Source organism: Phyllopteryx taeniolatus, chromosome 8 (genome assembly GCF_024500385.1).
Source record: "Phyllopteryx taeniolatus isolate TA_2022b chromosome 8, UOR_Ptae_1.2, whole genome shotgun sequence".
NCBI classification, from domain to species: domain Eukaryota; kingdom Metazoa; phylum Chordata; class Actinopteri; order Syngnathiformes; family Syngnathidae; genus Phyllopteryx; species Phyllopteryx taeniolatus.
In genome coordinates this window covers 26,250,277-26,264,236 of record NC_084509.1, presented here as the reverse complement: position 1 = coordinate 26,264,236, position 13,960 = coordinate 26,250,277, and the positions used below count along the sequence as shown (strand labels likewise).

General features: G+C 45.4%; 2 protein-coding genes across 7 annotated transcripts; both read left to right on the top strand.

Annotated features, from left to right (window-relative positions):
• The first annotated feature begins 882 nt into the window (after window positions 1-882).
• On the top strand, window positions 883-7,207 carry aldoca (aldolase C, fructose-bisphosphate, a). Of its 2 annotated transcripts, XM_061782983.1 has the most exons (10): window positions 883-1,242; window positions 2,118-2,275; window positions 3,778-3,898; window positions 3,981-4,192; window positions 4,844-4,898; window positions 4,998-5,158; window positions 5,297-5,380; window positions 5,447-5,621; window positions 5,696-5,895; window positions 6,272-7,207. In XM_061782983.1, exons 1-10 carry the CDS (start codon window positions 1,212-1,214, stop codon window positions 6,362-6,364), a joined length of 1,290 nt encoding a protein of 429 aa, XP_061638967.1. In that variant the 5' UTR covers window positions 883-1,211; the 3' UTR covers window positions 6,365-7,207. The 2 variants fall into 2 exon arrangements, with proteins under 2 accessions (XP_061638967.1, XP_061638968.1); XM_061782984.1 differs by lacking the exon at window positions 883-1,242 and having other exon boundaries at window positions 2,147-2,275; window positions 3,770-3,898.
• A 1,358-nt stretch (window positions 7,208-8,565) lies between these two features.
• On the top strand, window positions 8,566-13,835 carry srsf1a (serine and arginine rich splicing factor 1a). 5 transcript variants are annotated; one of them, XM_061782152.1, is made up of 6 exons: window positions 8,566-9,025; window positions 10,490-10,686; window positions 11,303-11,514; window positions 11,664-11,887; window positions 12,971-13,071; window positions 13,392-13,835. In XM_061782152.1, exons 1-4 carry the CDS (start codon window positions 8,838-8,840, stop codon window positions 11,877-11,879), a joined length of 813 nt encoding a protein of 270 aa, XP_061638136.1. In that variant the 5' UTR covers window positions 8,566-8,837; the 3' UTR covers window positions 11,880-11,887; window positions 12,971-13,071; window positions 13,392-13,835. The 5 variants fall into 5 exon arrangements, with proteins under 5 accessions (XP_061638136.1, XP_061638135.1, XP_061638133.1 ...); XM_061782151.1 differs by having other exon boundaries at window positions 8,567-9,025; window positions 11,664-12,015; XM_061782149.1 differs by having other exon boundaries at window positions 8,567-9,025; window positions 11,664-13,071.
• Window positions 13,836-13,960: the final 125 nt, after the last annotated feature.

The following is a 13,960-nucleotide window of genomic DNA, read 5'->3' as shown; positions in this document are numbered from 1 at the left end:
AAGTTTCACAATGGCTTTTTTTTCACCCATCGGCACCTCTCGTTTTCTTGTTAGTTACATACCTCTATAAATATAAAACACATTTGATGATACATGTAGTGGATATAAAAATGGATGTAAAAAAAACTGAGACCTAAGATGAATTGTTTATTGTTTTCCACCATTAATGTGGCCTACAGTATAAAACAAATGTTTTTAAGAGGGGAAGTAAAAAAAAAAAAAAACAGACACTGTGGTTGCAAAAGTGTGCACACCCTCATACCTGGGGTGTGGCTGTGTTCAGAATCAACCAGTGAAATTCAAACTCGTGAAATGGGAGTGAGCACACACCCGGCACCATTCAAAGTGCCTCTGATTACCAACCACAAAAGTTCAACTGTTCTAGTAGGCTTTTCCTGACATCTTTTTTTTCCTTTCCAGCAGAAGCCTGAAAGTTTTGTGCCAACTGTATATGATTCCTGCCTCCGCCTTGACTGAGGCCCCAGTTCCAGCTGCTCGCCACCAAAAGAACACGACAGCTGGCGGCAGCATCCTGCGTCGGGGCGGGCTCTTTATCTTCAGCTGGAACTGGGGCCAATTGCGAACAGTTCCAAATACAAGTCAGGGTTAGTGCAAAATCCTAAGAGCCTAGAAAGCAAAACATGTCAGGAAAAGCCCTCTTGAACAGCTGAACTTTAGTTTTTGGTTCATCAGACGCACTTTGAATGGTCGCAGGTGTGCGCCGACTCCCATTTCACACGAGTGCAAATGCGATTGGCTCGTTCTGAGCACAGCCACGTCCCACTTCTTTGGCATGCCTGCCACCTCGCATAAAAAAAGACAACCAAACGCAACAATTGCAAATCACCTAGCTGCGCTTCCGAGCGTGCGTCACTGCTAACTTTGAGCTGACCCATTTAGAGGAGGCCGAGCCAGCCAGCCAATGAGGGCGGCCTCAATAGGAGCGCTAGATAAAGCAGGGTCATTACGTGCTTTTAATTGTCTGACAGCGACGGCGTCCCAATGGAAGCGTCCACATGTAATTGCTGTTCTTGATCTATTTCGCACTCATGAATGGGAGCAGCACGAAATCTCCAGCGCGGGCACCCGCGCAAAGCCACGCTTGACACGCCGTGGGTGGGTGGGGCCCAGACGTTATTTCGGAGTCAAACTCACAAAGAGGACGACAGTTCCTCAGCTGTGGGTAAAAGTGCGAAAAAAAAAATCTGCCGATGCGTGAAGAACACACCAATGAAATTGAAGGTGAGTTTTGACGAGAAGACATTGTTGGTTGGTTTTGTCAGATCTTTTAACGTGTGTTAAACCAAAAATATAAATCTCCCAGGTTTTTACCGCAGCCATACAACTACAAATCTCTTCTCCTGCAAAATGACAAAAAAAGGAGTTGGCCCGCTCTCGTTGTCCGCGGCTCAAATATACTCATTATTGCTCTCCATATTCATATTTATTTCAAATGTATCACCGCATTGTCTGCATCTGCATGTTAGAACAAGTGAATGTCATTTATCATCTGTCATGAAATTTTGATATATTTGACCGATGTTTGGACTCCCCAACTTTTTTTCGTCATCCCAGTTAGTTTCTTTTTTGTTTTGGTTTTTTTTCTTAGACATCCTAGACGATACCGACCGGGATCCAATTTATGAAGCTGAAGATGCTAACTACACCTCAGTTGCGGATACGAGTGTCATCACACCACATAAAAACAAATCCGAATTTGCTCAGTGGAAGCGATCGTTGACATCCGGAAGTACCTTCTGTGTGACGCCATTTTTATTTTTTTTTTAAAAGCTCTGACTTCCTATCCCTCGCGCACACTTGAAGCCTGAAGTTGCTGAATTGCTTTGCGAGCGTTTGAAAGTCCCGTGAGGATGGCTGAGTGAGGACCCGATTAGCAGGAGGGTTGACCACAGCCTCCCAGGGGACATTTGAGCTAATTAGCGTAGCCGTAAATAGCAACGCGGCTAAAGGCCCGAATTGGGTTGCTTTAGGCTCTTTGATTCAATAACTTAACTCACGGACGTCTTAATAAATGCCACGGTTGATAATGTTGCACTTAATTGACAGCTAATTGGCTTTTTGAAATGATTTTTTTTTTTTTTTTTTGCTGAGTGGAGAAGAGAAACGATTCTGCCGAATGGTCGTGCCCTTATATGGCGTGAGAGACAAGGGCGTGCAAGCTCCGCCCACAGCACCGGATGCAGTGAAAAGGACGCCGCCATCGTCCTCGTTCGTCCCGTCACAGAGAACCGCCGCGAGCTTCACTTCCTGTCAGGTAGGTACCACTTCCTGCTTTTTTTTTTTTTTTTTTCCCAAAGTAAATGACCAAGTGAGTAAACTTTCAACTAGCATTTTAAGCCATCGCAGTAGTTACTTTTATATATCAATGCTGGTTTTCACTTAAAATTAGATCGGAATTTTTTTGTATTATTATTATTATTTGAATCACTTTTCATTGAGTTAATTTTCAAGATATTTGTTATATAATTTTTCTTTTGTAAAATCTTAAAATAGGACGTGTCTATTGGCTTATCATTTCTGTTTCTAATCCTAAAATAAATTTGATTTTTGGAAAATGTTTTCATTTTGACTTCATATTTAGTTTAGTTGATTCGGTTAATTTGAAATAAAGCTAGAAAAGGGATGTTTATTGGCCTAATTTTGCACTTTTTATTTTAAATCAAATTAGATGTAAATGTAAAATGTGTGTATTTAATATTTCATTTATTTCGGAAAATCCAGAAAGTTTTTGAATTTTAAAAATATTTGTGTAATTTATTTTGTGGGGGAAAAAATGGATGTGTTTATTGGCCTCTTTCTCCTGTTATTAATTTTTAATTCCATTTTATGTGTTTGTTATTTCTTTTTGGAATTATTATTTTTTTCATTGCAATTTCTCTCCCAGCGGCAGGGTGGTTCGCACATCTGCCTCGCAGTTCTGAGGTTGCGGGTTCAACTCCGGCCCCGCCTGTGTGGAGTTTGCCCGTTCTCCCCGTGCCTGCGTGGGCTTTTTTCCGGGCACTCCGGTTTCCTCCCACACCCCAAAAACATGCATTAATTGAAGACTCTAAATTGCTCGTAGGTGTGAATGTGAGTGCGGATGGTTGTTTGTTTCTGTGTGCCCTGCGATTGGCTGGCCACCGGTTCAGGGCGTACCCCGCCTCCTACCTCAAGATGGCTGCGATGGGCTCCAGCACGCCCGCGACCCGCGTGAGGAGAAGCGGCTCGGAAAATGGATGGTGGAATTTCTATGCCCCCCAAATATTTTTAAAAATTTGTTTCTTGTTGCTTTTTTAAAATTTTGAATTCTTGGGTTTGATTTTCTATAATAAAGGGTTTAGGTAGTTTTTAAAAAAAAAAAAATTTTTAATTTTTTTTTACAATTTATTGCATTGAAAAAAACTTACTGATTAGTTTATCACTATTGAAATGGTACGATATTTGTAAATGTTTGTATTTCATCAACCTTGGCGACCAAGTTATTTGATCTAAATAGTTAAATGCTAAATAATACGAACGCAGTTAAAAATCGATGTCGAACGAATGAAAAATGGAATCGTATTTTGACGTCGCCTGCTATATCGCGCTCGACCGATATCGCAGGTGTGGAACTCCGTTTATGACGTAATATAAGTTCATGTGTTCACTCCAACTCACAGCATGCAGCACGGTGGACATGGAGGGATTTCGATCACAGTTATATGCTCGATTCCGTTTTTCTCAATCGTATTCCACGCGATTACTCAGCAGCGCCCTCTTCTGCCGGTAGCGCCGCAGTTGGTCGACATGACGCACCAGTTCGCCGGCCTGTCCGAGGCCCAGAAGAAGGAACTCCACGAGACCGCCGCGCGCATCGTCTCTCCGGGGAAGGGCATCCTGGCCGCCGACGAGTCAGTGGGTACGTCGACAACTCGCCGGGTGCGACTCGATTGGTTTGGGAAGCGCGTGAGCTTTTGGAGCGTGGCCTTTTTTTGCGGCAGGCAGCATGGCCAAGCGTCTGGCCCAGGTGGGCGTGGAGAACACGGAGGAGAACCGCCGTCAGTTCCGTCAGATCCTCTTCGGCGCCGACGAGCGCGTCAACGGCTGCATCGGCGGCGTCATCTTCTTCCACGAGACGCTCTACCAGCACTCGGACGGCGGGGTCAGCTTCGTCAAGATGATCCGGGACAGAGGCATCCTGGTCGGCGTCAAGGTGCGGTCACGCTTGGGTTCGGGAAAGGGCTGTCCAAACTAAGGCCCGCTGGGTATTTTTACGGCCTACTGTCCGCTTTTTAGCGGCCCGTAAAAATGAGATGAACTCGTTGATCTTACAACTTTTTCAGTACAGTTTCATGCCCGTTATAATTCCAGTGAGGAGAAGCTGCCAAAAACACTTTTGGCAAAAAAAATACAAAATAATCTGCTAATAGTGAAAATCTGGCAATAATTGCCATTGAAAAAAAAAAATGACTTATTTAAGTTGAAAGAAATTTGACCCCCCCAAAAAAACTGAAAAAAATATGAAAAATAAAATCTGTGAAGAGTAATAGTTTTTTTTTTTTAAATCACAGAAAATCTTGATTAGGTGAGGATAAACCGCCAACGAGCGTTTTTGGGGTTGTCGGTTCGCCCCCAAAATGGGAAAAAAAGTGAAGACAAATTGAAAAGAAGAAGAAAAATCCGCGACTCGGCGAATCCGCGGGAATGCCGAGGTCCGCTGCCCTCCCAAATCCCCAAATCTGTCTCAATCTGTAAGCGAGCGCTTCTCCTTTGCCGAGATCACCCACGCCGCTCGCAGGCGGACAGCGTGACGATTTCCCAGGGGTCGGAGTTCACGCGCCTGCCTTTGTCTTCTGCTGCTCAGGTTGACAAGGGTGTCGTTCCTCTGGCGGGAACCTGCGGCGAAACCGCCACCCAGGGTGAGAGCTGCAAATGTGCCGGCATTCGGTGGTCTCCTCTTCCTCGCCAGGAAAAAAAAAAAACCAACTCTCAAGGTGTGTCAAATTTGCACCCCCCAGGACTGGACGGCTTGTCAGAGCGCTGCGCCCAGTACAAAAAAGACGGCGCCTCCTTCGCCAAGTGGCGCTGCGTGATGAAGATCGGCGACGCCAACCCGTCCAAGCTGGCCATCGCGGAGAACGCCAACGTCCTGGCACGCTACTCCAGCATCTGCCAGCAGGTGAGCGCGCTCATCAAACTTGTCAGCTCGGCGTCGCGTCAACTTCAGATGGCGCCGCTGCAAAACCAAACCTTCTGTCGCGTGACCGAGGCAGCGCCGCTTTCGCCACTTCCAATTTGAATGTTCCTTCTCCTCCAGCACGGCCTGGTGCCCGTCATCGAGCCCGAGCTCCTGCCGGACGGCGATCACGACCTGAAGCGCTGCCAGTACGTCACGGAGAAGGTGAGCGAGCCGTCGGCGGCGGGTCGGAGTGGTACGAAATCACGAAACGCGGCTTTCGGACTCCAGGTGCTGTCGGCCGTCTACCGGGCCATGTCGGACCACCACGTGTACCTGGAGGGCACGCTGCTCAAACCCAACATGGTCACGCCGGGCCACGGCTGCAGCAAAAAGTACAGCCCGGAGGACGTAGCCATGGCGACCCTCACCGCCCTGCGCCGCACGGTCCCCCCGGCGGTGGCGGGTAAGTCCGCCCCGACCCGAACGGCGACGCGGTGGCGAAAAGGTCTCGACTAAACGCGTGGCGTCCCCGGGTAGGCGTGGCCTTCCTCTCGGGCGGCCAGAGCGAGGAGGAGGCGTCCGCGCACCTGAACGCCATCGTCAACTGCCCCCTGGCCAAACCCTGGACCCTCACCTTCTCCTTCGGCCGCGCCCTGCAGGCCTCGGCGCTGCGGGCCTGGCGCGGACACAAGGAGAACGAGAAGGCCGCCACCGAGCAGTTCGTCAAGAGGGCCGAGGTCAGAGGGCGCACGAGTCGTCGCGCAAGTACAGAGCGTCTTCTCCATTTGCAAACAGAGAAACGATCAAGTACAAACACCGATTCGACTCCTTGACACGCAAGCGCTAACGGCGTTCCTTGTCAAAGACGCCACAAGATGGCGGCAAAGCAATATTTGGATATGTTGGCTTTTTCGGGTTTTGACAACGAACGAGTCGAAAGCACGGACTTCTGTTTTCAGATGTCCGGAGCGCAAGTAGCAATAAATACTCAAGTAAATCACAGATGCCCGAAAAATCTACGCAAGTACAGCGCCGCCGCATTTCGGAAGACTTAACGTGAGCGAATGTTTCCCGTGTTGTGTGTTTGTGTGCGCCCGCGCGCGCGTGTGTCAGGTCAACAGTCTGGCGTGTCGAGGAAAGTACAAGGGCGCCGACAACTACGCCGATTCTGCGCACGGCGTCTACGGATCCCGCTACTCGTACTGAAGACGACGGCCCTGACGCCGAGACGCCTCCTTCGCCGTACAAACGCGACAAAAGTCTTTCGATTTCTATTAAATGTACAAGTACCGAGTTGAATATACGAACCCTTGTTTCAAACCTTAACTCTAACGTGAGACCCTAAATTTGTCTTCAAACATTTGAAACTACAATCCAGATCGTAAACGCTACTTTGAAACCTAACCCTGATTTGAAACCTTCATTTGAAACGCCAACGCTTGTTTAACTCCTTAAAGCAGCTTGAAACCCTAACTTGAGACCCTAAACCTCTTTTTCTTTGAACCCTGCTTTTGAAACCATAACCCCAGCTTGAACTCTTAATGTAAAAGCGCAACTCTTGCTTGAAAGCTTACCCTGCAACCCAAACCCTCAACTTGTCTTTCACGCTAATCCTGGTTTAAAACCCTATCCCTGATTTGAAACATTAACTTGAACCCTACTTTGAAACCTAAACAGGCTTGAAACCCTAACTTGAGACCTTAAAAGTGTCTTCAAACTTGAATTTGAAACTATAACCACGGCTTTAAATATGAATTGAAAACCATAATACTTGCTTGCAACCCTATCCCTGATTTGAAACGTCAAATTGAAACCATAATTGAGATATTCGGTGCTATTATAAAACCATAACCCTTGTTTAAAACCCTAACTTTGACTTGAAATCCTAATTTAAAGCCATAACCCCAAACCCTGGCTGGAGACCCTAACCCTAATTTAAAAGCCTAACCGTAGTTTAAAACCCATCAAATGTGGTGTTCTTTGCAGCCTGTGATGACAAAAAAATTTTATAAAAATCCTAATAAAAGTGTTGGCATATTTACATACAAACATTTGTGTCCCTCTTTTTTATTTTATTTTATTTTTTCTTGCCCAATTTTAGCTGCATTAATGCAAATGCATTGAAAGTTCCCAAGGGTGAGGATTTTTGTCTGATTTCGTCATTTCCAACTGTAACATATTAATAATATACTGTTCATATCAACTTTTACCTTTTGGCTACATCCTTGACACTTTTAGTCACTCAAAACCCATGAAAACTACATTTTTAAAAACATTTATTGCATGATATCATTTAGGTAAAATGGGCTTCATTCTAGACAACATTTTCGTGATCAATCTTTTATACCAGATGACACCATTTATCAATTTTTGGACAGGGGAGCAAATTCATGGAATGTTCTTAATTTGCAAAAGACGTTCACTGCACTTCAGTGGCGCAAATGAATGACGCAATTTGGATTTGAAGGCGTGGCTATTGACAGTTGCATTTTAATTGAGGAAGTGGGCGCTCCCTCTGCTGGCTGTAGGGAAGTACTACTGAGAATAGATTTAAAAAAAATATATATATATATATATATATATATTTTTTTATATTATTTTTTTTGAGGTCGTTGGATAACCTGCAAACTGGAATTTGAAGTTATTTACGTACATACATACATATATACAAATTAAAAACAATGAGTTACGTTTTATGACTCTTCATCTATGGATATTTTTTTTGTTTTGTTGCAATAATAATGCGGGTAATGTAATAATCATACATCATTTCCCGTTGATTTGTATTCCAGTTTGGGAGATGTGTTGTCCTTTTCAGATATCCGTTGTTAAAATGCTTCTCAAAACATTTTGGAATAAGTAAAATCAATATATATATTTATCTATGTTCTGAAGTCTCTTTGTCAGAACAATTTATTTTTGTTTGTTTAGCTCGGTGCTGTACGCGGCGGACTACTTTGTTACGCGGAAGTAGTTGAATTTTCGTGAACTCCGCTGCACTCCGGAAGTCAGGTGAGTGTCGGAGAGGCGGTATTAGGATTCCCACATAATTTCCAGGCAAGACACGCCCTGCTCCAATTTTACTGGCTCCAAGACGCGCTGCACTATGATTGGCTGTTGTATCCCGGTTGAACACGCGCTACCGCTTCCAGACTGGAAAAAAAAACGACAATAGTGTGGCGGCGTTAATATGTTTCTCACTAACACTAATGCACCCTAATCCTCACATTATCCCATCCTAAACCGTTTTAAGAACAACCTTAGCCCTAAACCTAACCATAACAAACATATTTGTTTTGATTTGGTACAAATGAGTCGCATGTTTCACATCTGCGTAGCCTGCCCTTTTCCGCGACGCAGGAGCCAATCGTGTTGCAGCGGGGCGTGTGCTGCCTGGAACCCATGTGGGAATCTTTATAACGCGTCGGCGGGGAATGTGAAGGAAGGCTGAGGCACACGCGCGAAGATGCTCGTCGTTGTCGTCGCCGTCCAACGCAAACAAAACAACCACACGGAGCGTGACTGAACCTCCGCCCCGCCCCGCCCCGCACAGCCCCACTCTTGCGGGGAATTGAACGTCTTATCTCCGCTCGGGACGGCACAACCAGTGGGATTTTGAGAGAAGTTCGTCGAGTTAGCAGCAGCAGCAGCAGCGAACGAGCCCCGTCCACGAAGCGCGATGTCTGGCGTTGTGCGAGGCCCGGCGGGGAACAACGACTGCCGAATCTACGTGGGCAACCTGCCGCCTGACATCCGCACCAAAGACGTGGAGGAGGTCTTCTACAAGTACGGCACCATTCGGGACATCGACCTGAAAAACCGCAGAGGAGGCCCGCCGTTCGCCTTTATTGAGTTCGAAGACCCGAGGTGAGGCGCTGGTGGTCGCTGAGCTTGGCTGCCTTCAGCCAGTGAGCCGCCATTTTGTGGCTAACTGCTAGCATTTTTCTCGTAGGAGCAGACCAAACACTTATTACGTCGTTATTGTTTGATTCTGCTTAGCCTCGTAGCGTAAGTGCCGAAGTTTTCCTTAACGTACTGTCACACTATCAACAAAAAATGGCCAAAGTGCTCGCTAAAAGGTTTTGTCTTTGTGTGTGTAAAATAGGCAATCGTTCAGGACGGGTCATGTAGTTATGTTACCAAAATGTTGAAAATGCTTTTTAATCAAAATGGAGGATCTCGTTGGATGTTCCACGAACAGAATGGGCCTACTTTCTAAGAATCCGATGGTGATTAAACCATTTTATGCCACTTCTTATGCCGATAATTTTCTGCTCAGAAATCTATGAAAATGAGGGAATTTGTGACCAAAACCTTGACTCGTTGGTTTAAAATAAATAAATAAATAAATAAATAAATGCACGGCTGTTAGTCTTATCGGTTGAAAATATGATGTTTAATAGGCCATATTCAGATTTGGCCATGGCATCCGCTCGAGCAATCTCATTTTCCGGGTCAAACGGAGAGCAAACGCATCGTCAGATTCACTTCAAAAGTCACCGAGAACCAGAATAATAGTCGTGACTCCAGGACGTGTATGTTTCTGTCGTGCACGAATCCTATGAACGTGTGGTTTTTATTTTTTTTATTTTATTTTTTTTTTCGATGCCGAAATCGAGGAACAATTTCATCTTTGTCAGAACCACCCAAAAAAAAAAAAAAATAAAAAATCAACCGAATTGAAAATGTCAAAAATCAGAATTACTTTGCGCGAAACAATGAGAAAATGCGATTTTGGTGGACCGCCGCTAAATTCACGTACCCCGTTTCCGGCACAGTGAAATGGAAAGAAAATGACGGTCGTTTTTCAGGATTTAGTAACATACCGATTTTGATAATCCGCAAAGGTTGACTTGATGCAACTGTACTCTTTCTTGTTGTTGCATTTTTCTTGTTTTCTGACTTGATCAAACCTTTTCTAACATTCCATATTACAAAATTAGTTAATGATGCATGATTATCGCTGATATCGGATCGGACCGATATCGGCCTAAAGTCAAAGTTGCAATATCAGTATTGGATCGGAAGTGGCAAAGTTGGATTGGGACCTCCCTACATTGGAGTTGTAGTGAACTTGTCCCAGCAGTAACACTCGCCAGTCGTCAAATGTGGCAAAATTCTCCATCCTCCATACACAAACAGTCGCTAGGCCCAAAAATATGGGAGCAGGGCGAACGTTAACGTATATTTGATTGACAGGTGACTTTTGAAAGAAAAAACAATGCACATTTGTTTTTGAATGTATAAGTTCAAACACTTTGTGAAAGCACATGCAACAATGCGTGCTTCTAACGCTCCCGTTTCCGCTGCGACTTACGCTTTCGCGGCCAGGGACGCCGGCGACGCGGTGTACGGCCGGGACGGGTACGACTACGACGGCTACCGGCTGCGCGTCGAGTTCCCCCGGAGCGGCAGGGGCACCAGAGGCGGCAGCTTCGGCGGGGCCGGCGGCGGGGCCGGCGGCGGAGCCCACAGAGGCCGCTACGGCCCCCCGTCCAGACGCTCCGAGTACAGGGTGATTGTGTCCGGTAAGCCCGCCCCGTTGTCTTGCTAACTATGACTCGTCGCGCCGTGTCCTGTTTGAATTTTAGTTGTCTAAATCAAAACTTTGACTTTTAACATGTACTGTACACTCTCAAGGAGTTATTAATGAAATAATGTGTTGGACAACTTTGAAGTGCTTTTCATTTGCGATGAAAGGGTGTGTGTGTGTGTGTGTGTGTGTGTGTGAGATGAGTGGCAGCAGCGTGAGACAACACAAAATATTTGAGGCCAAATATGCTTTGATGCTATAAAAAGCGCCGCGCATTTTGTTGCCGCCGCAGATGTGACAAATCCGTATCAGGGTGATTATGTTAGCGCAGTGGGAAACAAACAGAGTTAGAAAACAATAAAAATAGATTTCTTTTCCCGTCGTATACTTTTTAAAAATGCGGCGCAGGCTTTGTGGGAAACCTTTTGGCATCATTAACTGTCATCTAAGTGCAATATAAAGTTTGAAGCGTAGTTATTGTCAATGTGTTGTTTACCTTGAGACCCTAATCCTGGTTTGAAGCCCCAATTAATTGAATATCAAAATAGTTGTCGATTAATTTGATAATCGGTCTGTTTTCGACTAATCCAGTCATTGTTGCGGCTCTAAAGAAAAGCGTGGCGTTCTCGCACGCCGTCTTGCGTGTCCAGGGCTCCCTCAGAGCGGCAGCTGGCAGGACCTGAAGGACCACATGCGCGAGGCGGGCGACGTGTGCTACGCCGACGTGTACCGAGACGGCACCGGCGTCGTCGAGTTTGTGCGCAAGGAAGACATGACCTATGCCGTCCGAAAGCTGGACAACTCCAAATTCCGCTCGCACGAGGTATGTTGTTAGCGCTTTGGTCTCTTGGCTCTGTGGATTTGTGTGGGTGTTGCCAAGCGAGGTGAGTACCCCTTTTCGGCCACGCCGGGGCCCTCGTCCTCGTTTGCGCCCTTCCGTCTACAATGTGCAGTTGTGTTGTGTGCCGCCAGGGAGAGACGGCGTACGTTCGCGTGAAATTAGACGGTCCCCGCAGCCCGAGTTACGGACGATCCCGCTCGCGCAGTCGCGGCAGCCGGAGCAGGAGCCGCAGTCGCAGTCGCAGTCCCAGCCGCAGCCGCAGCCGCAGCGACTCCCGAGGACGCGGACGGGCGTCGCCACGCTACTCGCCGCGACACAGCGGCTCTCGATCCCGATCCCGCTCCTAGAAAACCCGGTGGCGTTCCTCCCCTTCCGTCCTGTGATGTAACTAGGGTTGCCAAAGGGCCGGGGAATTTCCGGCACACTTCCGGAACCTGTCCAGTGCGCTTCCGTGGGAAGTTGGAGCTGAGGAATTTGGGAAAGGTATCGTTATCGAGCATAAACGCTAACATTTTGTCTTGCCCTAAACAGACGACATCCGTGCAAAATACACTTAAAAAGCATTTCCATGGATTTGTGAGCAGAACCTTATCAATATTTACATATTCTATTGAAGTCTAATTGAAGAACAAAAACAAGGTTAAGGTAAATATTACTCAAGAGTAACAAACATCTAGATTCATTGATGATAATCATTTGCATTTAATTGAGGGTTAAGGAAGATATTCAATTGTATTTGCGTGAAATCCAGTTTTAGTGCTCAAATTTGTCGGTCGTATCAAAAATACGACAGAGCTTCAGCTTGGTCGGTGATGTTGGAAACGTTTGACGATGAGCATCGTCAGCACATCTTAATGATTTGCACGAATTCGTTTTTATTCGGATAAAGAAAAAAAGTTACAATATCTTGCCCCAAATGGTTGTAGCATTTTTGTTATTGACAGTTAATTGCCGTGACCAATCACGGCAATTAGCGCCTTGATTGTATGAAAACATCGTCTCCCTCTTCAACATGATCGCCAAAGTAAAAACATTTTAAGAACCCGAGAAGAGAACCAAGCTTCAATTTGGTCATTTCCCGCTTTATTTCCGTTGCTCCGCCCCCAAATTCCCACGGCGAGTTTGCAACTCTTGAAAATTCCCGCCGTTTTGCAACCCTAGATGTAACCCCCAAAACAGTTTTTAATGGCTCTTTTTTTTTTTTTGTCCTTGTGGTTAAACTTGGTCTGTAGATGTACGCCCCCTCCTTCTTCCCTCCCTTCTTTTCCTCCTCCCCGTTTTCCCCCTTCTCTCTCCTCCCTCCCAAAAATGTTGAGCCGCACAATGTTTTTGTAACTTTTAAGAAAAAAAAAAAGAAAAAAGGCTTCTTATCATTGGATATTTGGCCAAACCGAGACACCAACGCTTTAACTGTATTTTACCTTGTGTCTTCCTTTAGACTTCTGAAGAGAAGGATTAAAGTGATTGGGAATAAAAACCAATTGTGGTGGAGCGCATTTCATTTGTATGGTCAGGATAGGACATCAAATGGAGGCCATGGTATGCTTCACATTCCGTCAATCACGTCATTGCTTTGTTGTTGTCGTGCATGTCATAGTTTTCAAACGCCTCTCTGGCCTGTAACACAGACACACGCACAAAAAAAAAAAAAAAAAAAAAAGTGTTGTGATTGCAGTGTAACATCTTTGATTTTCAAATCAGACTTGATGCAATGTTAGGGATTTTTTTTTTTTTTTTTTTTTTTTTGGCTATCCTGCTCTTTCTGGCATTTTTTTGTTTTTTTGTTTTTGCCTTGCCCCCAATTTTGTGTACGTTCTGTTCTAACGGTCTGCCTCTGATTTTCTTCCTGGTATTTCAAGGTTTTGATTGGAGAGGAGTGGCTCAGTGGATCGCAATCCTTTGGAGCTGGATCGATTTTTAGGAAAGGGATTATAGGCAAGGATGGATGCACGGGAACGGGATCAGTTTTCCAGGATTTCCCAACAAAATTCTCAGAACTAATTAACGGGGGACCTCCCGGAGCAACTTTTTTTTTTTCTTTATTTTTATTTTGAAATAGCCTGCCACCTGCCTCTCTTTCATAAAATTTTTTCAGTGATAATGGCGAGAAAATTGACGAGAGAAAAACAGAGGACCAGGAAGTTGGATCAAAGGATGGAATCGTAGATGCCTGGTATGAGGGGAATCCAAATCAAAATTTGGGGAGGGTTTCATACGGGGGAGTTAGTTTCAATGTTGACTTCTTTGCATAATCTAACCTTTTTTTTCTTCTAGCGTTTTCAATAAAACACCTGAAAAAGATCCATCATGCGTCTCTTATTTAATGTTCTTAGCCGCAAGCTATCGTGGCTCGTTTTGTATGGTAAAAACGAGCGAGCGCAACCGCGAAGAGGGTTTTAAATGTGTACTTATGCAATATTGAATCAAT